Raw genomic sequence first — 23,797 nt, 5'->3', positions numbered from 1 at the left:
CGCATGATCAGGGGTCAGCAGGGCAGGCCCTACAAGGAGAGGCTGAGGGTCCTGAACCTGTTCAGCTTCCAAAAGAGAAGGCTGAGAGGGGATCTAGTGGCAGTCTACAAACTAGTCAAGGGGGACAAGCAGGCATTGGGAAAGTCCCTGTTCCCCCAAGCAATCCTGGGAGTTACAAGAAACAACGGACACAAGCTAGAGGAGGGTAGTTTCAGGCTAGACATTAGGAAGTGCTATTTCACTGTCAGGGTATCTAGGATCTGGAACCAACTTCCAAAAGAAGAGGTGCTGGCTCCTACCCTGGGGGTCTTTAAAGGAGGCTGGACGAACATCTGGCCAGGGTCATTTAACCCCAGTACTCTTTCCTGCCACGGCAGTGGGTCAGACTAGAAGATCTCCTCGGGTCTCTTCCAACCCTACCAACTATGAAACTATGAAACTATAAATGCAGTATGCAAAAAGCAGTTCTGCAGATTGTCAGAAAGAGAAGTAGGAAACCAAATAGCAAATGATCTGCAACTTAAAACCAAACCAGAATGATTACCTAGACAGAAATGTTATGTTGTTTGTTTAGCAGAGGAAACCAGCTGCACTGTGGTGTCTTGTGTAATTCAGAGAAGTCCCAGATCCATTTGTGGACACTTGCACAGTTCAATGGGCATACATGCCAGTGGGAATACTGTCCCACCACAATGAGACAACAGGGGCCTTAGCTTTTGGAATATGGAAAGTGAGATGATTCTGGGGGAGGTCAGTTAAATGATTAATTATCATGCAACCTAGTCAAAACTTTGATTCCAAAACACCGAGCTGAGGAAATCTTGCAAAAAAATAACATCTCCAGAATTACCCCAGAGTCTCTAGTAATTAATTCTTCAGATCAGACCAACTTGTGGAAATTGGATACTATGAAAAATAGATGTGTTAATTCTCCTGATGCAATAAGAAGATTGTCATTCAGCAATGTCCAAATTGAAGAAGAGTCATTCTTCTGTGATATCAAAATGCATGAAAGAAAGTATTTAATCAAACTTTCCTATTCCATGTATTTTCATTCACAAGGCAACTTCAAAGCTAAACTAGAATAGATAATAGTAAATGAACAAATGAAATGAGTTATATATAAATCATGTTTCAAAATCAATGCAGAATGCAATTAAGTTACTATAAACATTTATTTTCCTTTTCCAACCTCATGCCAGTGTAATGAAGTCATCAAGCAAAATGCTTCCTTTACTATAATGGATATTATGTCCCAAGCTTCAGAAAAAAATAATGACAAATATTCTATAAATGACTGCTAATGGCAGAAGGATATAGTTACAGAGAAATAAAAATAGTTCAGAGTATATTTTGTTTTTGTTTTTTACACTGATTCACTCCATGCTGATTTCTCAAAGAGCAACAGTGCCACCTAAGAAAGAGTTATATCTAATTACCACATGCAGTGTGTAATATCTCTGTAGTTAATAACAAGGGGCGTTATAATTCTAACAGTTGCCAAGCAGTTACGGCATGACATTTAAATATTCATAGGAAAACATGCTTGGAAGAGACTTCAGGTGGTCATCTAGTCCAGTGCCCTGCTCAAGGCAGGATCATGCCTGACCATGCCAGTCAAGTGTCTGTTTAACTTGGACTTGAAAATGTCCATTGAATACCTGACCATATTCATAGTCAGTAAATTCTTTCTGTAATCTGTAAATTTCCTGTGCTGCAATATGGGGCAATTTTTCCTATTCCTGTCCTCTACAGTCACAGTGAAAAGTCTGTTTCTCCCCTGTTTATAATCATGCTTCAGGTATTTGAAAAATGTTTTTATATTCACCCACAGTCTTCTCTTCTCTGAGCTAAATATCCAAGATGCTTCAGTCCTTTGTCATTCATGCTTCCAAAGTCTCTAACCATTGCTGTTTGTCTCCACCAGTTCTTTATTGCAGCACGGGGCCAAAAACTCTCAACACCTTTCTTGCAGTGTGGGGCCTAAAACTCGACACAGTACTCCAGATGAGGCTTTGGCTTCACCAGTGCCAGAGTGGAAGAATCATTTCCCTTGATTTGTAAGAGACGCTCCTGTTACTACAACTCACTATGCTGTTGGCCTTTTAGGCAACAAGAGCATGCTACACTGTTGGCTTATATTCTGCTTATGCTCTACTACAACCCCCTGGGTTTTTCTCTGCAGTACCACAGCCTAGCCAGTCATTCTCCAGTCTGTATTTGTCTGAAGCTATTCCAAACCAAGTACAAGATTGCATTTGTCCTTGTGGAATTTTATTTGAGTGATTGCAGACCTTTTTTCAACTCTATTCAGGTAATTCTGGATCCTAGCCTGACCTCTGAAGTGTCTGCGACTCCACCCATCGATATTGCTGTCCACAGATTTGCTAAATAATCCTATCATCCAAATCAGTATTGTTTCACCAAAATGTTAAACAATACTGAAACACTGTATTGGGCTTATGCCATTTGGACCAGGCAAAACATTTGTAAGGAAACTCAGAAAGAACCACACAAACCTACCTGTAAGAACCTTGTTCAGTTTTGCAGACTCTTATCTGTTTTCCAGCAACATGTCCTATTCTTTTGTAAAAAAAGGTATATGATCCTGTATTTCACCAACATTAAAAACCTCCTGTGCTCTACTCTGTTCATACAATCAGAAAAAATGCCATATTGATTGGAGCACTACAATGGGGGAATCTACATTTTGTTCCATGCTTTTCCTAAACTTATCATATGACAGTGAACAAGTCAATTAACCTTTCATCCCTCAATTTCCCCATCTGGAAAATGTAAATAATAATATATCATTCATGAGAAATGCGTAAGTAACTAATTTGATGAATGCTTGCAATTTCCTTGGAGATCAGGTGGAAATTCCACAGTAAACCAAAGTGCCATTATCATTAACATTATAAAATCACTGCTTCTTTTCTCTATGTATAGGACATTCCAAACATACTTACTTATGCAGCAAAAGCTCCACCCTGGCACTCAATAAAGTAAGAGTGGAAGTGCCAGTTTTTCACTGATGCACAGCACTGTCATGTTTTCCATGAGCAATGAGGATGACAATAAAGAAGCAAAGCACTTCACGTACCTGCCAACATTAAGGTTCTCACACACTCTGTTCGGCCTTGCATTGCAGATTTCATCAGTGCTGTGTATCCAAATACATTCCTCTTCTCAATATCAAGACCAGGAAAATAGTTCAACAAGTAGTTTGTAATGGTTATGTGCCCTGTAAAGGAGTAAAACAGAGGGGGAGAAGATTTGTTATTGCTAAATAATACTAGAGTTAACAGTCTAAAACAATGATTCTCAACCAGAGTGATGCAGCACCCTGGGATGCTTTGAAATCCTTCTGAGGATGCTGCAGGTGCTGCTCAATGTTAGCAGTTAAGTGTGCAAACCATGTGTTAAAACATTCTGACCTGCTGTGGTCTTTCTGAGTTCTTTGTAATAGAAAAAATGCTCTATTATTTTTCTGCAGGGAAAAATCAAGTGAAAAAAGAGCTGGCATTTTCCAAGGAGTCACTCAAACCTACCAAGGGGTATCAAGCCTAAAAAGATTGAGAATCATTGGCCTAACATTTTAGATTGTTTGAAACTTTTGATTCTTTTCTTGCATCCTTTCCCACGTGCTATCCTAGCAGTGACTACTAAGTGGCATGACTTAGGGATTGGAACATGGGAGTATGAACTTGGACTCCTACCTCCCATTCCCAGCTCTGACACTGACTCTGGCTGCAGCTGCCCCTTTCCATTCAGAACAATCTACATAATCCTGTAGATTGCCGTATATGGGCAGTAGTTAGGAGCAAGTGTGCGGTGTGTCCTGGGTACCCAGACAGGAGTAAGGTGCCTCTTTTCTGGGCCAGCTATATAACCTGTGGATAGCAATGTAGAACAGAGAATAGTCCTTTATGAAACTACTATGGGTGCATTCCCATGAGCATGCACATGTATTTCCCCAAGGACAAATAGCAGTGGCACATATTTGTGCTGCTGCTGCTTGTCTCTAGGGCACACTCCTGCACGCATGCTGTGGCGCACAGCAAATTGCTCCAGGTGAGGTAAAGGAGGTCCCGGGGGCCTCCCAGGGCTGCAGCGGCAACAATCCAGGTACGTGAAGCCTGTCTGGCAGCTCTGGTTTCCGGCTGCGAACACTGTAGCCACATGCGCTCCCTCTCCTCCCCCCTCCCCCCTCCCCCCCCCCTTCCGATAGAGCTGAAAATCCTTAACAGAGCATTGGCAGGGTTGATATTAGACAAAAAAGCATTACTTTAAATATTCCCCTTATACTATTTCTTACATATTCTTTTCCACTGGGCTGTTCCCTAGCAATTGGATATAGGGATTACTTTACTAACTTTACAGTAAAATGTATATGTCTAATATTTTACTGTCAAATTTAAGTTTCCAAAAGTGGCCATTGCTGCCTTTCATTAATTTTTGTGTGTGAATTAAAACATCAGGCCCTTATAATTGGAGTATCAGAACAAGATAAATATCTAGTGCCATTATGATTCATTCAAAACAGTTTTCCCTTCACTTGCCATTTATTTTATGATGGCTAGATGGTTTATATAATAATGCAGTCTGTCAGGCAGCTGCAACATCCACAGCTTAATTACTGTGAGCTGGAAAAAATATTCTCTGATCTCACTTTGTAGTCCAGTTGAATATTCTCTGATGCATGTCATTTAAATTTACCCAGAAATGTTACTTAAACAGCTCATTATTCATACAAAGCAACTTTAAAAAATTATCCACTAGTGCATCTGGTGCAGTTTTCATCAGCAGTTGCTTTTCACCAACACAGTTCTATGAGAAGTGACTTTTCTTTACTAGTATGAAATAGTTTGTAGCTAAGGATGCTTTCTCTGTGTCACAATTTCCCTTCCATAGTTTGGATGCATTTCAAATGACTGAGTGAATAAGGATTCCCATAAGTTAGCAGTACTCCTATTGTTACTGGGTGCCTTTGAGAGTTGGTGGATGCTATCTGGGGTGCTGTGCTCAGTGTCCCCTGAGGGTGCACTTTCTTTAACCTTTGACCCATCTGTACATCCTTGTGTCATTTTTTGTCCCCCATAATCAGTTGGTGCTCTTGTTTTCTCTCACAACCCCACTGAGTGGCGGCTCTAAGTAACATGGTGGGCATGTACCCACGTGACCAAGGGCATCAAATAGAACTATTGTGTTACTGGGGTCTGATGATGACAAGGCTATTTCAGCAACAGCAGTTTTGTGCATCCTGACCCCAAGATACTATATGAGTTTTCAGCATTCTAATTTATTAAATAAAATCACTATAATTTTCCTCCTTTCCTCCCCTTTCCCTTTGTCCTTCATGACAGTTTATTTTCTTTTACTCTTATGTGGCATTCTTCTCTTCTTTTTGCATAATTTCCCCCCCCACACACACACTAATTATTTTTCTCTTGCCCTTATTTCATCATTTCATTTCACATTCTCTCTTCTTCCCTTATTCTCTTTTGTTACCAGTATCTCAATCCTTTCATTCTTCCTCACTTTTTGTCACTCCTTTATGATTTCCATTTTCACAAAACTCCCATCCTTTCTCTATTGCACCAGTAAAACAGCAAAGAGATCCATTTTGTTTCTCTCTGTTGGTAGTAAGAACATTTAAGAGACATGAAGAACCCACTACCACCTTTTGGGTACCACCTGGTTCAAGCTGAACTTGTCATTTTAGAAGGCATGCAGCTTCTGAAAAGAGATGCTAGGTTCTAAGAGATATTGAGAGAGGGGCAGGTAAGTTACAGAGGCACACTGGCTTTTTTCAAATTGGAGTCTTATATTATATTGAGTAAAGTGCGGTTGTTTCTCAAAGCTCTGCTTTTCAATCTTCCTTCATTACACTATCTCTATACATTAGCAAATGCTGCATCTTTAGTGTACACATGCCACAAAACTTTCACATCTGCACTCAAGGACCTTCTAGAATGAGACCCTGTGAGATTATTTCTAACAATGCACTTTCCAGCCCTAAAGTGGATAATCACAAAAATGCTTGGAACCATTTTATATTGACTTCCAATTGATTGGAGTAATGTGGATTTGCCACCAGACACCGCAACACTCTTAGCACAATAACTGTACTTTTGTTTTTTAAAACGCTACTACTTCACTAGTCTAGGAGTTAGTTCTGATATATATTTTAAATGGGAAACACACTCAGGAAAAAATAAATTTCATTTTTCACTTTGGAAAAAAAGAAATGCTGTACCACCAGCAAGTATCCTACCTCCCTGACTCAGTCTGGGGCTTCAGATATTCCCAAATCCATGGCAGGGATCCTACAAGCCCAGGGACCTTGCAGTTTAGATGCTCCCTAGCCTTGCTTGCCCCTAACTGAAAGGCCAAAGGTGCAAACTAGGGGGTAAGCCAGAAAGCAATACCCCATCACCATAAATGTTGTAGCCACTATCCAATAGCTGTAAAAGTTATTCATGATATTAATCCAAAGCCAAAAGGATGCTCATGATTTACCATATAGTTCATTGGGTTAGGCCCCCGCAGTGTCAACAGTGTTTCTAGCAATGGTGAACTGATTGCTGTCCATTGCATAGTATGTGCATGCACTCCAGATACCGATCACACAGGATCTATCTGCTCATTAGTCCCCAACCCATGACTGGAGCTGGGTGTTTTTGTCACAAGTCCTGGGATCCTCCAAAAACGTATATGCAGATGAGCCTCAGGTTCCACCTCATGCAGGGCAAAGCGACACTAATCATAGGTGACATACTGAGAGAGGGGCTGACAGAGGGATTCTTGGTGAACTGTTTGGTGATGTTTGCCAGATATATGAGGCTAGTGAAGAAACTCCTTAAATATCAATATCATTCATTGAAAATGGAAAGGAAAGGCACAGTTCAGCTGTGGGAGTGAAGAGGAAGTCAAAATATATTCATTGTAGAGTTTCATCATGACTTGGAAAAGAGTCGATACTAAGGGACACTAAGCACAATGGGCACTACCATATATCTTATTTAGATAGGCTATACTAACCTATTCTTGTGGTAGGTTTGCCCAATATGGACCATGTGTTTTATAGTCATGCTCAGTGTTGGCTGCATTGAATCAACTTTATAGTTTGTTTCCATTACTGAGTATATGCTGCTTCTGGCATCACTTTAATGATTGACGATGTATTTAATGATGGTTTTTTTCTATGTGTATATAAGACAAGGAGCATTTTTTCCCCATGCCAAGTAAATATGGTATATATAACTTCAGAATTGCCCTGCTAGTCAGCAAATTAGAATTGGTAGTTTTGGACACTGGCCTTACAGTGACAATGTCCTCTGGGATACCATATTCATAGATTGCTAGGGGCTGAAAGGGACCTTGTAGATCACCAGGTCCAGCCCCCCTGCACTAGGCAGGAAAAGACTGACAGGTGACAGTCCAGTCTCCTGTTGAAGATTTCTAGGGTAGGCGACTGCACCACCACTGGAGGGAGTTTATTCCACAGTCTGGACACCCTTACTGTGAAGAAGTTTTTCTTGAAATTGAGCCTGAAGCGACCTTCCAGGAGTTTGTATCCATTGCTCCTTGTCTTCCCCAGGGGTGCCCTGGTGAACAGCTGTTCACTGAGTTCTTGATGTACTCCCCTGATATAGCAGGAAGCCGCTATCAAGTCCCCTCTCAGCCTTCTCTTCTGCAGGCTGATAAGGCCCAAGTCCCTCAACCTCTCCTCGTATGGCTTGTCTTCCAAGTCCCTGATCATATGGATGGCTCTTCTTTGGACCCTCTCAAGTTTTTCCATATCCTTGTTGAAGTGTGGTGCCCAGAACTGGATACAGTACTCCAACTCCAATCTCACCAGTGCAGTGTGGAGAACTGGAGGATACTTACCCAGGGCAGCCCCCTGCCCATGAGGATTGACTGGGTGGGAATAGCATGGCCTTGCTACAGTGGAAACTCCCGATCCGCCCAAACTCTACTTTACCACCTCATCAGGTGAGGCGGATTGGCAGGAATCGGCGGTCGGGTTTATATCCGGGGCCAAGCAGGGCACCCGAGGAGAGAGGGGAGTGAAAGTGGAAGATGACAGGCAGGTAGGGTGGTTGCCATACCCAGCCTGAGACTGAAGTCCCCGGGAATGGGGTGAGAGACCAACCTGGTCTTATGAGCTCGGAGAAGCTCCCACTAAAAAGAAGAAGGGAGAGAAAACAGAGAGAGGAGAGGGGGAGATGTGCTCTTTCTACTTGTTCACATTTGGGTAAGTGGCTGCCGTGGGTGGTCAATTAAGCCCGTGCGGTGGCAATTAAGAGTGAAAGGAGTCCTGCCATTGCTGTCTAACCCCGGTAGCCCAGCTCCCAGGGAAAAGCAGAGACCAAGAAGGGAATCTGTCTGACCCCTCCATGAAAGAAGGGGGATCAGAGTTCGGCAGACAGGAGGGAGACATTTGCCAATTTGTCTGTTATTCCAGCCGGTTGCTGGCAGCAGTCGCTTAAGCCAGCATGGCGGCAGTTAGGGCGGGAAAAGCAAAGGGAAAGACCCACTTGCCTGTAATGCGGGCCTTTAAGTGTCCAGTCAAAGATAGGCAAAAGGAGAAGAGGCCGTTTCGAGTCTCAATAACTGAGGAGGCAACCCCGCGTCCACTACAAGGTGGGTTTTTTTCTTTTTTTTTCTCGCCGAAACTGGACCCGGTGACGCGAACCAAGTACCAGTAGTTGTTGGGTCAGGGAGCCAACCCCTCCCCTCCTTATCATTCAAAACATTGAAGTCGTGGCAGGAAAGAAGAAAGAGAGAGAGAGACGACCCAACGACAATGGCGGAAGGTGACACGGACAGGAAGAGGACTGTTGAATGCCAATCAGGTGCAGAGGCATGCGCCTGTACCCGGTGATCACCCAACACAGACTACAGTGTGACTATTGCTTCCTTAGTTTTGCATGAGATGCAATAGTTAATGCATACCAGCGTGTTGTTTGCACAGCATTGCACTGCCAGCTCATGTTCACACATTGGTCAAACACTACCCCTAGGTCCCCTCCGGCCGTGGTGCAAGTCAAATTGTCGCCACTGAGCCTGTAGGTATGTTGGGGATTGTTTGTCCCCAGATGGAGCACCTTACACTTCTAAGTGTTGAACTTCATCTGGTTCCGGTCCACCCAGTTCTCCAGCCTGTCCAGGTTGTCAACTATGGATTCTTTTGCAGGTGACCCATGTCTCAATCATGATCCTTTACAAAGCACCACAATTGAAAGCAGTGTTCCAGTATCCTGGACACTTTTCCCTTTTATTACAGCCTTCTTGTCTCCATACTTTGGAACCTGACCAATGGGATTCTATGCAAACTACAGAGTCAGGTATTAGATACATATTCCTAGATTACTCCATACACATCCTCATCAAACGTCCCTACGAAACCTCTGTCATCCAAGTTCACGAATTCTTCGAGCCTTTTCTCCAGAAGGATGTTAGCTTGCTTCTAGACAGAAGCAAAGGAGGAGATGGTTGTTGGACCAGATGAGGTCCCTTCTAACATGACAATACTATGATCCCCTGGGACTTCAGAAGGAAAGACTGACAATCAAGGTACTTCCTCATCCCCAATAAGGGAAATGTACTGTGCCTCATACTATATCTGAGGATGATAGATGTCCACTTCGGGACTTTGAAATTCAGCTAACATACTTGCTCATATACCCACTCCCCTAGAAAAGACAGGCACCTTGTTTTAGAGAAGACATAATGAAGGAAAAATGATTTTTCTATAATTATGACTGCATAGAGCAGGGTCAGGGCCCAATATTCCGCTCACTCATCCTTCTCTTCCTGCTTAACCAAGAATTGAAACCTTAGTTGCTGCTGAAGACTGATTTTAATGGATGGATATATGATTTTGAAAAAAGCTAAAAGCAGTCTTCAAGACTGTAAAATAGGAGAAAATAGATCAAGAGTAGCTAAAACACAGCAAAATTGCCAGAAGAAAGTCTAGTCTGATTAATGGAATATCAAAACCATTAAAAAGGAGAGGTGATTGTTAACACCTATGGAATGAAAAACAATGCGCTACTAAGTCAATTGACTCCCTCAGCTGCCTGAAAAAAAATGCCATTGCTGCTTTGAGTGAAAATTAGATGCAGTGTAAGAATCAAAACAGAGTGCTTCTTTTCCGGACAGAAAATCAACTTCCCTGCTTAAGACCCACACCACAATTTGCTGGGGGGGTGGGAAGCTACATGTGGTATGTGAATAAATGTGGTACTTTATGTAGAGATCATCATCCTTTCCATGTCCCAAGGAACCAGACACATGTCCCTTGAACCATTGTGAAAGAATACGTGAGATTTCATCTTGGAAACCCACACCTACAATACAACATTCTCCCCCATAACTTGTCATCTGTGCCAAGAATGTTCATGAAATGTCTGACACTAGTGGCAGACAATTATAGGGGAAGAGGAATATGTGTATTTTTCTACCTATACAACTGGCTTTTTCAAGCCACATCTCAATGAGAATTCCTTTGGTCCCTGGACCTGACCTGTCAGTTATTTCTAATTACATGCAACAGTATCACCTGGGACCACTTCAGCATGCCCTGCTTGTCAGAGACTCAACTTTACAGGCATCAAACTAGATTCAGAGACTCAACTCCTGCCAGAAGGAAAAAATCTCTACACTTTCCAAACCGCAGATTCCATAACAGCAACCCTGCCAAGTAATATCTTTGTTCTCTTATGGGAATAATGACTTCTTCCACGTATGTGAGCCTTCATATGAAATTCCACAGGGACCCACTTAAGTGCTGTTTATAAGAGTACACACAGCAAAGACAGTGTATGCAGGCTCCTGACCACCCCAACAGAAATATCCATCTAGCTCTACCGATGAGCTGCATCTATTCTTCTAAGCGATTTACAATACCACAAAAAAACCTAGCTGATCCATGGCATCCCTGAAGGTCCATTTGGCTGAAATTTCTGACATTTATACTGTATTAAATAGCCTTACTCATAATCATTATGCCTTCTGGGAAGGTCCATGAACTACAGGCTCTGGCAGTGACCCACATTACAGTAACATAAAGATAAGTTCTTGCAATGTATTCACTTGAAATTAATTCCTAAGATTGTGAGGGACTTCCTTATTAACAGGCTATACCTCTTCTTATTGTTTTCACAAGTTCCCTATATTACCTAGTGATAGTGCTTGCAAAGTCCAAAAGGTTCTTTCTGGGATAAGGGGGAAAAATAAAAGACAAGCTGTTTCCTAAGTGGATGACCTCCGGTGTATTACATACAGGGTGCATGTACATGAGGCGTTTACTGCACAGTAGACATAAAACATCTCAGCATCTACACGTGCACCCCTATTAGGCTGGAGTAAACTAACTTACTCCACAGCAGGATAGTACTTGTAAATACATGTACATGGTTTTTGACTCTCTGCCAATCAGGGGCAAGTAGCAGGGCCCCTCCACAATCAGCAGTGGGGGAGGGTAAGCAAGGGAAACTACCACTTCTAGGTTCTGCCTAGGAGACCAAGTTTTATGAGCAATGCTTAGTGAATGTGTGAACCAAATCCCAAAGAACTGCTCTTCTACTGGCACCCTCTTGAGGTGCCAGTGAGGCAGCAATATGTATATGCAGCAAACTCTAATTATAGGTCAAAACCAGCACTTTGAAATTTGCCTGGGAAGTAGGGGCACAGCTGGGCAAGACCATGCCAGGGGCAGTCACTGACACACAGGGCAATGCCAGCTTCTACCATACTGGATGTTAGGGCTGTGCAAAATTTCACCAGCTGTTTCATTTCAAAGCTGTTTTGGTGCGTTTCAAGCTCGAAACAGCGAAATTGAAATTAAACAAAAGCCTTAAAAAACAGCTTTGAAATTAAACAAAGGTACTTAAAACATTTTGAAAGTTTCAAAACTGCACACCGGGGAGGGCTGTGGGGCTGAGCTCTGTGGGGCTGGCGGAGCCATTCAGAGTGCAATCCAGTGGTAGGAGGTGGGAAAGAGCAAGGGCTGTGCTCCACCAGCCCCATGGAGCTCAGCCCAGTGGCGGGAGGTGGGGGAGAGCCACTGGCCAAGGCTGTGCTCAGAGCCAGGGCTGCACTCCAAGTGGCTCCGCCACTGCCTTCCACAGCCAGATTCAGTTCCATGGGGCTGCGGAGCCTCCAGCCACCAGGCCGTGCTCACCAAGGCTGTGCTCCAAGTGGCTCTGCAGCCCCATGGAGGTGAGCCCGGCGGTGGGAGGCGGGAGAGAACCACTGGCCAGGGCTGCACTTGGACCAAGGGTTGCACTTCAAGCAGCTCCACCACTGGCTCTCCACCATCCCTGTCAGAAAGTGGGTCACTGCATACTGCACCTGCTGCAGCTTCTAGATGGTCTTCACGGGCAGCCCTATATAGAGGACATTTCAGTAGACGAGACTTAAAGTTATGAAGCCATGGATGATGGTGGCCAGATCTAAATCTGAAACAAAAGATTGTAGCCTTCTCACTAGTTGGAGTTGGTGAAAGGCACTCCTAGCCCCTGCTGCCCTCTGAAGATCTAGGTGCAAAATAGGATCCAGGAATATTCCAATGCTGTGAATATAAGTGACAAGAGGAGGTTGAACTCCATCACTGTCAGGTGTCCCAATCCCCCTCAAGTCAAGCAGTTTGCCAATGAGCATCACCTCTGCCTTGCCTAGATTCAATTTCAATCGGTTCACCCACATCCAATCCTGAAATGCAGCCAGGCACTGGGAAAGGACAGAGACCCTGGGGGCTCAGTCAGAAGAGAAGGAAAAGGAGATCTGGGTATCCTCAGCCTACTGATTGCACCTTAGTCCATATCTTCACACAATCTCAATCAGAAGCCTCATGTACACTTTGAACATAAGCTAGAAATGACAGATGGGCAGGGTTGGATCTGGAAGGGTTGGGAGAGCGCAGCGATGCAGTAGCACCCATCCCCGCCTCCCCTTGGATTCCTGGTGTATCCAAAGTTTAAAACCAACTGCCTCACAGTGGCAGCAGCATTTCTATTCAGGCAGCAGTAAGGGATTTATTTGGTTTCAAAGGTTATTATAATCTACCTGATTCCTTCTAAACTCTTCATTCCACAGGTGCTAACAATGGTCTTTCCTTTTTTTTTTAACAATCCACAAATCAAGCAACCCTTTTTTCTGTAATTCTGCTGTCTGTTATCTGTTCCTCCTAATGCAGCTCCTATTTCACAGCCATGCAGACTTTTTTTTTTACTTTAGCTAAAAATATTATTTCAGGTGTGGAAACAATAACAGATGAACATTAAGTGAGGTATGGAAATAATTTTCAATGAAGCATTGGATGTACTATCAAGAATCTCAAGGAGGCCAGATTTTTTTTTATTTATCTGAAAGAGGTGTACATTTAATTCTAATGGCAACAGGACTGAGGAAACATCATTTTTGGATTACTTTTTGCCTAGTTTGTTGTGTTGTCATACATTTTATATAATAGAGAAAATGAATTCACATTCCAATAAAGTCATATTCGTTTCTGCTTTGATCTTGAACTGAATAATACAGCCCTCAACCCCTAGCATATTAGTGAAGCTTCTAGTTTCTTTTTACTTGGAGAAAAATGTGCATTGTTTTATGTGATTTTGCACCACACCATCTGCATCCCTCTTTTCATAATCCTAGATTTGTCCATGGAGGTGGGAGGTTTGCTGGGGTACACTAGTGCTCTTACTGGTACTGACAAACGTCTGGCATGCCTGGCTGGTGAGGTTTACTAACCTCAGCAGGATTAAACTGATTGCCAGATTTGGGTTCAGGAAGGAAATTTCCCAGGCCAGACTGGCAGTAAATGCTTTTATTTGGTTTGGTGATGGGGTTGTCTATTTGTTTGTCTGCTTGCTTTTCTCCGAATACAGGGCAGGGTTCACTTCCTAGGATCATCTAGCCATATATTACCTAACAAATTCCCTATCCTGGCAACTGCCCAAGACACTGGTGGCATCATGGCCTCTCCTACTTTCTCCCTGTGGCACACTGTCATTTTTTAAAGGCCTTACATTTTTTTTGTACTTAAGGATCCTAAATTGCTATTGGCCACTGCCTTTGGGCTGTGATGTGCAGGAAGGGTCAGAGGGGATGTTCTTGTGGACTGTTTTGGACTAAGTATCTATTACACGGTTGCCTGCAACCACAAGGGACTGGACTTGATGACCTAGGTGGTCCTTTCCAGTCTTATGTTCCATGCAGAATCTTTGTTTTCAGTTGCCAAAAGGATATTGTTCTAGGTCACTGTTCACAATTCAGCAATAATTTAACAATTAAGCGGCACCTCTACCAGTTGCAGTGCTGATCACATGACAACATGTATTAATGCTCTGGCAGTATTTTCTGATAATGAATAACTGCTGTTGACACTGTAGATAAGGATTAAAATGGGGAAAATAACAGCCAAGTTCTTTGGAGTTTGCATAAGCCCCTGCTGACTAGTCATTCTCAACTGCTTTTGGGATCAATATCAAATACTGATGGACAGTGTCAAGCCAATGTCAGCACTGTGGATGAATTCTGAGCTCATTATAATGAAGTATAAAGGTCAGAGAGAACTAGTCCTAACTTTTATGGGTCAAACGGATATTGGAACAGATAAAAACAAAGCAGGTTACAGAGCGTCTGAGCTCTCCTAACTATTATTGGAAAGCTGCAGCCATCATTAGCTTGCTAAAAATAAAATGATTCTAAAAGGATTAAAACATTCTACAAGAAAGAATTATTATCACCTAGTGACTACTTTAATACAATGTAGTCCATAATCTCCTTTGTAAGTGTAATTCAGGCAAAGCCAAACACTTATTAGCAACAAAGGGCAAATTAATTTTCATTGTTACATTAAAAAAAGAAACCTATAGATTTCTATTTAGCTGCCAAACCTAATGTTGTCATAGTTAAGGCCTGGAAAATAATTGTTAGCCCACATCAGTGTTTTTTAAAACAGCAGTAAACATTTAAGAGGGATTTGATTTGGAGCACCTGTACAATGTTGTACATTAAATACAAATGAAATATATACCTCAACCTGATCTGTTTGCTGTTAATTATTACTGTTTTCATCTCTTTCGATCTCAGATTTGTAATTTATCAATAGTAAATACAAGTTCTCCTTATTTATGTCTCATAATTAGTTATCATCGGGTAGGCACTTTTAGTGTGGTGGAATCTTATTTACTGCCAGGCAGCCACGCTCTAGGCTCATGTCTGCTCTCTACAGCCATATGCAGAGATTCTGGCTCCTTCTTTACTGCTAGAGCTGGGAAAATTGCTTTTTGCTCTGGGGTGCAGTAGCCCTAGTGCAGCTACTGTCATGAGGAAGAGAAGAGCTGGAATAAAGTCGTTTATCACTTGGTGTAAAAAAACCCAACCCCCATCCTTCCCCCCCTCCCCCCCCCCAAAAAAAAAACACCCCAAAACCCCTCAGCCAAACAAAATAAAAGCCCACCTAACATGATGTCAGGGAAAAGGGTGCTGATAAATGGTTTTTCCCCTCATACTGTTTGACAAGTGTTGGGAGTGGGAGGAATTTTTGACCCAGTCTTCAGCCTTTGGTTGACAGCTTTTCATGTCTAGCAACAAAGTTTGAGGCACAGGATCTCCCTGGATGCCATTCAGTTGGGAGTAGCTGAATACAGAATATCTCATTCCTAGGCTGGCATTTTGGGGAGAAGTGCTACTTCCCTATACCTTTTCCAACATGCCTACTGCCACAAGTGTGTCATGGATTCCATTTGTGGGATGGGGAGAAGGTTTGGCAGCTACTTACTCATGTCATAACTGCCTTTGAGGATTAGGCTGGAGGATCTAGCTAGATAATCGCAGTCCAAAGCCTGGCAGGGTAGGGGAGCTATTTTCAGCTGCATACTACACACAAAGGAAGAGCCAACATTTGGCCAGTGTACACAGACCTTTTTCATCTCTCTTGTGAATCTTGTGTTTCAGGCACTTTGTTTCTATAGGCACTTTGTTTCTACTTACAGTTCAACACTACAGCAGCCTTGAATTATAATAAAAATGTACTGATATTAGATTGTAAATATGCACACAGGCTCAGCCATGGATTTGCAGAGTGTGTGGGATTGTGCTCATGTCTGAATATATATTTCTTATTCTTAATTGGGAATGGCTGAATAATATATTTGCAACAAAAATACTTTAAGCTATCAGATAGTTCTTTATTTTCCCATAGTCAGCAACTACTGAGGGCCCCTCAAGGTATGGTACAATATATGTGTGAGAAAGCTATAGCTTTGAACATATCATATCTGTGTACAATTGCTAGTATACTCTGTTAGGAGTAGCAAGATCAGCTGTTTGTAATGGGAGGGAAAAGGTAAAAAAAATGCAGGATTTTAATTTTTTTATTTATTTTTAAATTAAATTATTAAAACCCTTTATTAAGAATTAACTAATGGGTTGCCCTCGTATATCCCACTCAAATGTTGTTTGCAATGAGCTAGTAAAATTTTTATGAGAGCTTTCCTTTCGAATGGATTTACCGGAATTATTTTATAAAGTCCTTGACTTGTAAAAAAACCCCAAAACCCTAAAAGTACTTTATTTCAGAAGTCATGCCACAACAGACATGCTGCTTTTTAACAGAGTATACAAAGGTGATACAAAAATAAAATATTACCTGCTTGTGCAGCTGTTATTAGAGCTGTGTTCCCTTCATTGTCTTGCCAGTTTACATCAAGATGAGGGCACTGTGCTAAGGCTATTACAATATCCACAAAACCTTGGTAGCAGGCAACAATAAGGCCATTCTGCAAATAATAAAATAGTAGGTAGTTAAGAATAAACAAACTCAGAGCAAGGCATTGATGAAATATTGTATTGATGAAACAGCGTAAGTTGCACAATACTTAAGTGTAGAGCCAGCACAATGAGGCAATTTGGGTTAGGTGTTTAGAGTCGATCTGAGTTTCTACAAAGCTTGGTATATGTTGTTAGATCTGGAGGTCTTATTCAAGCCAGCATTTTTAGGGCCACAGCAATCCTAGAGCTACTCACACTACAAGGACTGCTCTCTACAGTGTGTCCCAAGAGTGCATAACACTGCAGGGGGCAGAGAACTGATGAGAGTATAACTGTATCCTCCAAGAGCCAGCAATGAAAGAATGTACTGTAGGCACATTCTTCTAAAGAAGTGATTTAGAAGAATCCTAAGCACCCTAAGATCCTTTCAAGGACGATGCAGGGTGCCTTACAATGTGAATCATGTCTGTACTCTTAGCAGTGCTAACAAGGCAAACCCAGAGATTTCAAATAGAAATCCAATGTGTCAAAAACATTCTGACCTGTTCTGATCTTTCTGCATTTTTTGCAAAGCAGGCTTGGCTATTTTTCTGTTGTCAAAAATAGAGTGGAAACCATGAACTGGCATTTTTTGAGGAGTGCCTTGAGTCTATCAAAGGTTATATCAAGTTTATCAATAGTGCTTTGGCTCCAAAAATGGTAAGAAACATTCCTTTAAAAGCAACGGTGGGCAAAATATGGCCTGTGGGCCAGATCCAGCCCGTGGAGCAATCGTACCTGGCCCATGATGGGTACCTTAGCCCCACCCAGCCCAGGCATGGGGGCAGCCCAGGCTGTGGTACATACAGCAGGTTCTGCTGCCCCTGAGTGTTCAGTGGGGCTGGGGTGGCACGGCAGCCAGACTCTGTTTCCCAGCAGCCACAGCAGCAGTGGCTCCTTACAGCTGCTGCTGCTGGACTCAGGCCCATCTACCCAGCACCCACCACTGGGGGCAGGATCCAGGCAGGCAGGGCATGCAGTTGGGCAGCTGGGATAGGGCTGTGGGCCAGCGAAAAGCAGCATCTGGGAGCAAAGCAGGCAGATGGGGCTGGGAAGACCCCAAGATCTTGGGGTGGTGACAGTGTGGGGCCATGGCCAAGCCGTGATCCACTGCCTGCAACAGGCACATGGGTAGGGGAGTGCAGGGAGTGGATAGTGGCTGCATCCCAGCCTGGCCCCATACTGTCACCGCCCCATGATCCCAATCCCGTATGCAGCTCTCTGCCTGGCCATGTGCCCTACCCACACAGCTCTTGGCCCTGGACTGGGATACAACATGTGGCCAGGAAGGGAGCTACATCCAGGGCTGGGGCTAGGATCTTGGGGCAGTGACATCACGGGGCTGGGGCAGACCCATGATCCATTCCCTGAACATCCCTGCCTGTGGAGCCCACGCCCATCACAGGGGCACGCGGGTAGCGGATCATGGCTTGGCCCTGCTCCTGGCCTCATATTGTCACTGCCCCGCGACCCTGCCCGGTGATCCTGGCTTCACCCACCCATCCTGCTCCTGAACACCGCTTCCTATGCGCCCATGTCCCCCATCTAACATAGGAGTTTTGGTGACTTGTTGTACAGGGCGCAGGGCTGACCCAGTCCATGACAGCCCAACAAAACCCCATATGTGGCCCATGGGCCTAAATAATTGTTCACTCTTGCTCTAAAGGCATGGTTGTGTGTAACATGCATTACTGACATAAATGACAAATGTCAATGTTGAGTCTATTTGAAAAGTCAATGGATTAGATTTGGGTTGTTATTTTTTTAATTTAAATGACTTAATTTTAAAAAACCCACAACTGCTCATAATATATATTTTAAAAATACTAAATGATCTCAAACAACCCTAAATGACATGGAAAATGTAACCCATAGTGCTCCCTTACCTACCATTTGCAAACAGATAGGCAAGAGAAGCAAGGCTTTTTGTGGTTTCTTTTATTGGACCAATTGTTTAGTTGGGAGATTGTCAAACATGTTTTTGGGCCTCAAGTGCCCTTCCTCAGGTAGATGTAGGCAATATTATTTCTAGTGCAGCTAGCTCATAAGCACACTTTTCAATTATACAGCAATCAGAAGTCAACAAAAATCCAGAGACATTTCTGAAAGCACAACAAAGACTAATATTAAAAGACTGACTAGTGGGCTAAGAAACCTGTAAGGTTTTGACTTTAATTCAGGAAAGTCGAATTTAAAGTGTCTATTGCACACCACCCTCTCTGTCTTTATACTTACTACAGTGTGACGGGATGTACATGATATTCTCACATAGCAGTAGACAATGCATCATGCCATTGGGCAAATGATTATTTTAGAAATATGCTCCAGCTATATGCAACCATATAAATATTTTGTATCCAAATCATAGTAAGTTAGCAGATGTTACTACACAGCAAGCTGAACACCACAAGTTCCAAGACCATGGAGCAATATTTCATTGGGCCATTTAAAAAGAATGTTTTTGTCCAGTGGGTAGTTTTAAGTTCATAATACCTGTGGCTAATTTGAAATATTTAAGATATCACTTTGCAACTAACTTTTATCCTACTATAAATAAATAAAAAGATTGCTTTAAAAAGTCCCAGTTGAATGTTTTTGAGGACAACTGGAAGTTATGTGAAATCTCCATGAGGAATGAGGTAGGAATTGCACCTGACCAACCAAATTTGACCTCAGCGCTGTTTCACTCAAAAGCAAGGAAAAACTGCTCCCATGAAATGTAAAAATAGTCTTGCCATTGATTAAATGGAACCAGTGGACTTAACCCAAAACATTTCACTTGCCCATTAAGTTTTTTTATTTAAATCTCATTTTTTCAGGATTCACACTACTCTGCTGAATGCAAAATAAGAGAAAGGAGGTTTGGTGGGTGTAAGGTCAAAGGTTCTTCTGAGCCTAGTGGCTAATTGGAAGTGCACGGTTAACGCGTGCCAGTTTCTTCAGTCAGTGGCATCCAAGGGCATGATGTGGTCAGTTTTTTGTTTCCCAACCTGAATGAGCAGGATTTTATTTACTGGTGCATCAGCCGGGGGTCATCCTTGGCACCACCACACCTCCAGAAAGAGGCTTGGAGCCACATCTCCAAAGCCATAACATGCTACCTTAATCACTCTGATATCATACCCTACAACCAAAAGGGCTTGGTGAAGTTCAGTGGCTTCTTCCACTACCAATATAAGTTCTTAGGAGTGCTGGCTGTGATCTCAGAAAATCTAACAGCTCAACACAGGATGGCAACAAATAGTGCTCACTTCTCTGGTCCTTTCTGCCTGGATGGAAAGTACCAGAGGACACTTGTTAAATAATTTATGACCACCAAATTATTAGAAAAATGGAAGATAACTGGATTTAAAAAAATGAAACCCAACAGCATGGCAAACACAAACCTCACAATTTTTTTTTCTGTTCAAAGGGTCAGCACAGTTCCACTTGACTCCTATCTGGTCCCTACATAATCTGAGGGTTGTCAACATTAGCAGGGTCTTCCCTGAACTCCAGCTGGTTAATGGTCAATAAGCCCAAGGAAAATCCCCTTATAGTTATCCCTTGGGCTACAGTCCTTTAGTGACAGGACAGGCAGAGTAACAGAGTGAAGTAAATACAGGTTTCTCTCACTTTATGCGGGTTCTGTATGTGTGAATTCACTTTTATGTGATGACCCTTTTTATACCAAAAATTTGTTATATGCAAGGTAAATTCACTCTTATGCTATTGGTGTGGTGGAAGCCCACAGTCAGCTGCTTTGTGCAGTGAATTGTGGGAATGACATACACCAAAATATACCTTCCTGTGTGGATCTGTGCTCCTTGCTTGTGTTCTGCGACACATGTTTCTGTAGTTGCCATCCCCATTATGGTAACATTCATCACCACCCTGTGCTTGTGTGTACTGTCCACTGTTGGTGAATATCAAAATTGTCTTGTAAAAGTGGTAGAAATGGGTCTGGGGGTCAGTACAGTCGAGGTCTTGGAACATATTCCTATTTGTTACATTGTAAAGTGGGTTCCCTTTATACAAATTTGAGTTATGCGCTGTTTTCCAGGAACGCACATACAGCATAAAGCAAGGGAAGCCTGTACTGACCATTAATGTGTATTTTCTTTCTTTGGACAAACTGAAACCAGCAGCAGGGAACCACCTGATCTATAGATGCTTTTCATGAATTACAAATCTCCGAAGTTATACATTTTTCATAGCTATTGGTCCAAATGAGCTTGTAAAGGGAAGCGATCTATAGAAACCATCTCTAATCTTTTAATTTATTTTTTTTTTACTAAGAAAAACAATACTGAATCTATACAAATATAAGGTTCCCCCCCCCCAATCACCATGGGGAAAAAAACTCTTCATCTTATAACTGCATAGAAGGAAACTACATTAAATACATTGTCTATCATTAAACTGCTGCCCAAAACAGTATGTGCTCAGTAACAGAACTCAACTCTGAATTTGAGTAAATGCAGCCAATTACTGAGGATAGGTTAGTGTAGCTCATCTGAATAAAATATGTGCTAGTGTCTATTGCATGCAGTCTCCCTCAGCACCAACTCTTTTTCAAGTAAGGTGAGTCACTACACCGAATACATTTTTATATCCTTTTCACTCCCACAGCTGAGCTGCACCTTTCTTTCCCATTTCCAGTCACTGCTGTTTGTTCACTAGCCTTAAAAGATTGTCAAGTGGGGTCCCAAATAGTTCATCCAGCATCCCTTGGTCACCCCCTCTCTCAGCCTGTCATTTATGATTAGTGTGGCCACATCTCCATGAGGTGGATCCGGACCATGGTGTCCTGCACCTCATCTGCATATTAATTTTTGGAGATCCCAGGACTTGTGACAAGAACACCCATTTCTTGTCATAAGTGGGGGGCTAATTAGCATGTGGATCCTTTGTGCGTGTGCGTATATGTGGGGTGGGGGAGTGTATCTGGAGTATAACACATACTGACCAGTGCTGAGCTGTGGGGTCAGCATGGCTTGAAACACTGATGACTCCTTTGGGGCCCAGACCACCGAATTATATAGTAAATCTTGAGCCTTTTGGTTTTGGACCTATCACGTATAAATACAAAAGTGCTACTTAAAAGTGTGTTTGTGAAGTACCTGTACAAAAATCATGTAGCATTTTCAAAAAGAAAAAATGCCTCAATTCTAGATTAACTAAATCTATGTGTACCTGTAGTAATGTGCCTATATGCTTAGCTCCTCTCTTCTGTATGTTCAGGGAGAGAGGGTTTGACAGTAAGAAGAGGGGAAGAAGTTGGCAGGGAGCAGAGGACATAGGAGCTAGAGCAGAGGACATGAGGTCTACCAGATCACCTAGTGATAAGGGGTCATATTCAAGGCAAATATCCAATAATTGCATTCTATATCTTGAAAGTTTTAACAAATTTGTACATTGTCTATATACAGAATCTAATTACTGGGGGTGGTCAGCTTATATTCAGGGTCATTTTATAGTCAGGCAAATATGGTAGGTTACATCTTCAGCTGGTATAAATTCACATAATTCAAGTTAATTTAGTGTGTTTTGGCAATTACACCTGTTGAAGGCCTGTCCCACTGAATCCACCAAGAAGAAAGCAGGCTAGCAGGTGTATCTCAGAAGTGTTTCTCAGACACAGGACTTCCTAAGGTTAGTTGTAGGGTGATGTATGTTATACAATTCTCTTGCTGCGTGTCCTAATGGAAACCTGTATCTGAGCAATCATCAGATCACATCTGGTCTTAATTTACCCAGTCTCCAACTAACCATAATCCAATCCTAGCAGATATGGCCATCATTCTAAAATGCTCTTACTAAAGCAGTCTTCCCCCTCCTCCCCCCCCCATGGACTACTCTCAGCACAGACCCTACTGGGTGATAAAAATACAGCTTCCTTGACATGGTATTTCCATTACAACCAGGTTGCTAGCTCAAACTATTAGTGGTTGTTTCAGTTTCCTCATCCCTTTACATTCTGGATACTCCTTTCTGTTCAGGTAACAAACAGCTTCATTAAGATACAGATACAACATGTAATCTCTTTGATCATACATAGACCATAAAATTTCTCAATTACACCTTTGAATAAGATTGTTATTCTGATTTATTTTCTACACAATTCATCCTTCCACCCAATCTTTAACAAAGCTTGGTATTTCTTGATAAAGTATTTTTCAATTTCCTTCAAGTTAATGTGCAATACTTCAAAGCATTCATTTAAAACTGGATAGGGGATCCTGTTAGATAAACACATCCTTATCTTCATACAACTTCAGGTAATACTTACCAAAAGGCAGTTATCCTCCTAGTGAGGCTGTCCAGGCTAACTTTAAAATTATTGCTCTTTCTGCCCTTAACATTACTATATTCCTTTAATAATTACTTCTCATTGAATGCTCAGGAATTAAATCTCAACTCCAAACCTCTACATAAAAGAAATACAATCTGACTGAGTGGAAAAAAATTAAACGTTAATTACATTAGCAAAATAAATGTACAAAAGCTTAGAAATTAGGAAGTGAGTTGTTTTAATTTCAGAAGAAAATGCTATGTATTACTCTTAATTTCATGGTATTTTCAACAGTGTAGTTCTTTCCAATGGGTAAACCTGTCACTGATTCACTCTCTATTTAAAGTTTTGGTTGTACAGCAGAATAACAAAATACTTCAGGGCATCTCAGAAAAAAAAATCTCTACTTGGAGACAACTTTATTCTTATATTTTTGGGAAGGTTACTGCCTTACTGCATTTTGGGACTTTCCTCTTATTTTTAACACCTTCTAAGAAAAGTTTCTTTGTCAGGCACAACAGGACCTATGAACTACCATATTTGCATTAAAATCAATGGCAAGTCTAACTTCACTGGAAACTGCAGCTGGTTCTAAAGCAGGGCTCCAGATGCAACATATCTCTCCTGTCACCTACAAGGATTTTGCTGATGAACTTCCAGGTTTAGATTAACTTAGTTCAGATACACATTGAG

The 23,797-nt window shown here is 42.1% G+C and overlaps 1 protein-coding gene across 1 annotated transcript in view; it reads right to left on the bottom strand.

Moving 5' to 3' along the window:
- Positions 1–23,797, bottom strand: part of ANKRD33B (ankyrin repeat domain 33B) — a 90,267-nt gene that overhangs the window by 18,189 nt on the left and 48,281 nt on the right. Inside the window, exons 2-3 of the mRNA XM_006267468.4 lie at positions 16,670–16,799; positions 3,104–3,244 (exon numbers count right to left, since the gene is read on the bottom strand). Of these exons, the coding sequence (XP_006267530.1) occupies positions 3,104–3,244; positions 16,670–16,799 (271 nt within the window). The remainder of the gene's footprint in view (positions 1–3,103; positions 3,245–16,669; positions 16,800–23,797) is intronic.

The sequence above is a fragment of the Alligator mississippiensis genome, chromosome 5, assembly GCF_030867095.1.
Source record: "Alligator mississippiensis isolate rAllMis1 chromosome 5, rAllMis1, whole genome shotgun sequence".
NCBI classification, from domain to species: Eukaryota; Metazoa; Chordata; order Crocodylia; family Alligatoridae; genus Alligator; species Alligator mississippiensis.
This window is presented reverse-complemented; position numbering and strand designations above follow the sequence as displayed.